The sequence below is a fragment of the Arachis duranensis genome, chromosome 3, assembly GCF_000817695.3.
Source record: "Arachis duranensis cultivar V14167 chromosome 3, aradu.V14167.gnm2.J7QH, whole genome shotgun sequence".
Lineage (NCBI taxonomy): Eukaryota > Viridiplantae > Streptophyta > Magnoliopsida > Fabales > Fabaceae > Arachis > Arachis duranensis.
The window spans coordinates 120,574,481-120,575,407 of NC_029774.3; the positions used below are offsets into that span (position 1 = coordinate 120,574,481).

A 927-nucleotide genomic window follows, 5' to 3' on the forward strand; every position below is an offset into this window, starting at 1 on the left:
AATATTCTAAAAATTTATTTATTATTAGTATTTTTTGTAATTTTTTTTGTCAGCAATATAAATTTTTTAGTACTATTTTAATAATTTATTTTAATTTTTAAATATTTAAAATTTATCATCAAAATAAATTAAACAAAAATTAAATACTAAATTATAGATACAGTAAAATTCACTTATTAATTAATCCGAGGCCAATGATTGAGATCTAAAAGTAAACAAGTTACAAGCTAGCAAAAAGGGAAGGTTCTAAATAGAGGAAATTTTAGCCTCTACGTATCATCACAATATGCACAATATGCATGTTGTAACTATATCACTTACACAGTTACACCAATACTGCACCCTTTGCTGACCAATCCAAAACCGCATTAGTTGTTAACCGTAGTTACTAGCAATAATTAATTTTAATATATAAATAATATTTTTGTAGTCATGCATTTACTAATTAACGCCAAATATACTTAAAATTAACTTGTATACTATCTTTTGTGAGTTGGAATTAAACCAACCTTGTTTAGGCCAAGTCAGGAATGTTTAACCCAAAAAAGAATCATTTTATAAGTTTAGCAGCATAATCATACTGTTATTTTCTTAAGGAAGTGACATGATAATGCCAAATTGATGCACTGGAGTGTCCTATTTTAAAGATACTTGGTTAGTTGGTTACGAGGAGCGGACAAATACTAAAAAATTTAAAATAAAAAAAGAAATAAAATAGAAGGGTGGCAACCTAGCTGAGTCACTTTGTCTCTCTCAATAAATTGAGCGCACACACTCATTACTTACTCTTGACTCTAGAGTGTTGATTCCATAGGAAGCCACAATGCTTCATCTGCTTGTGTGCATGCTCTGCATTCTCCTCTCCCCAGTGACCTGCCTCAACCAAGAAGGCCTCTACCTCCAACAATTCAAGCTAACCCTCGACGA

At 30.5% G+C, this 927-nt stretch overlaps 1 protein-coding gene across 1 annotated transcript in view; it reads left to right on the forward strand.

The window, feature by feature from the left end:
* The first annotated feature begins 759 nt into the window (after window positions 1–759).
* The window catches only part of LOC107480765 (receptor-like protein kinase HSL1), a 4,420-nt gene continuing 4,252 nt past the window's right edge, over window positions 760–927 (forward strand). Inside the window, 1 exon segment of the mRNA XM_052259382.1 lies at window positions 760–927. This exon segment is cut by the window's right edge and continues 36 nt beyond it. Coding sequence (XP_052115342.1) covers window positions 824–927 — 104 coding nt within the window. The 5' untranslated portion in view covers window positions 760–823.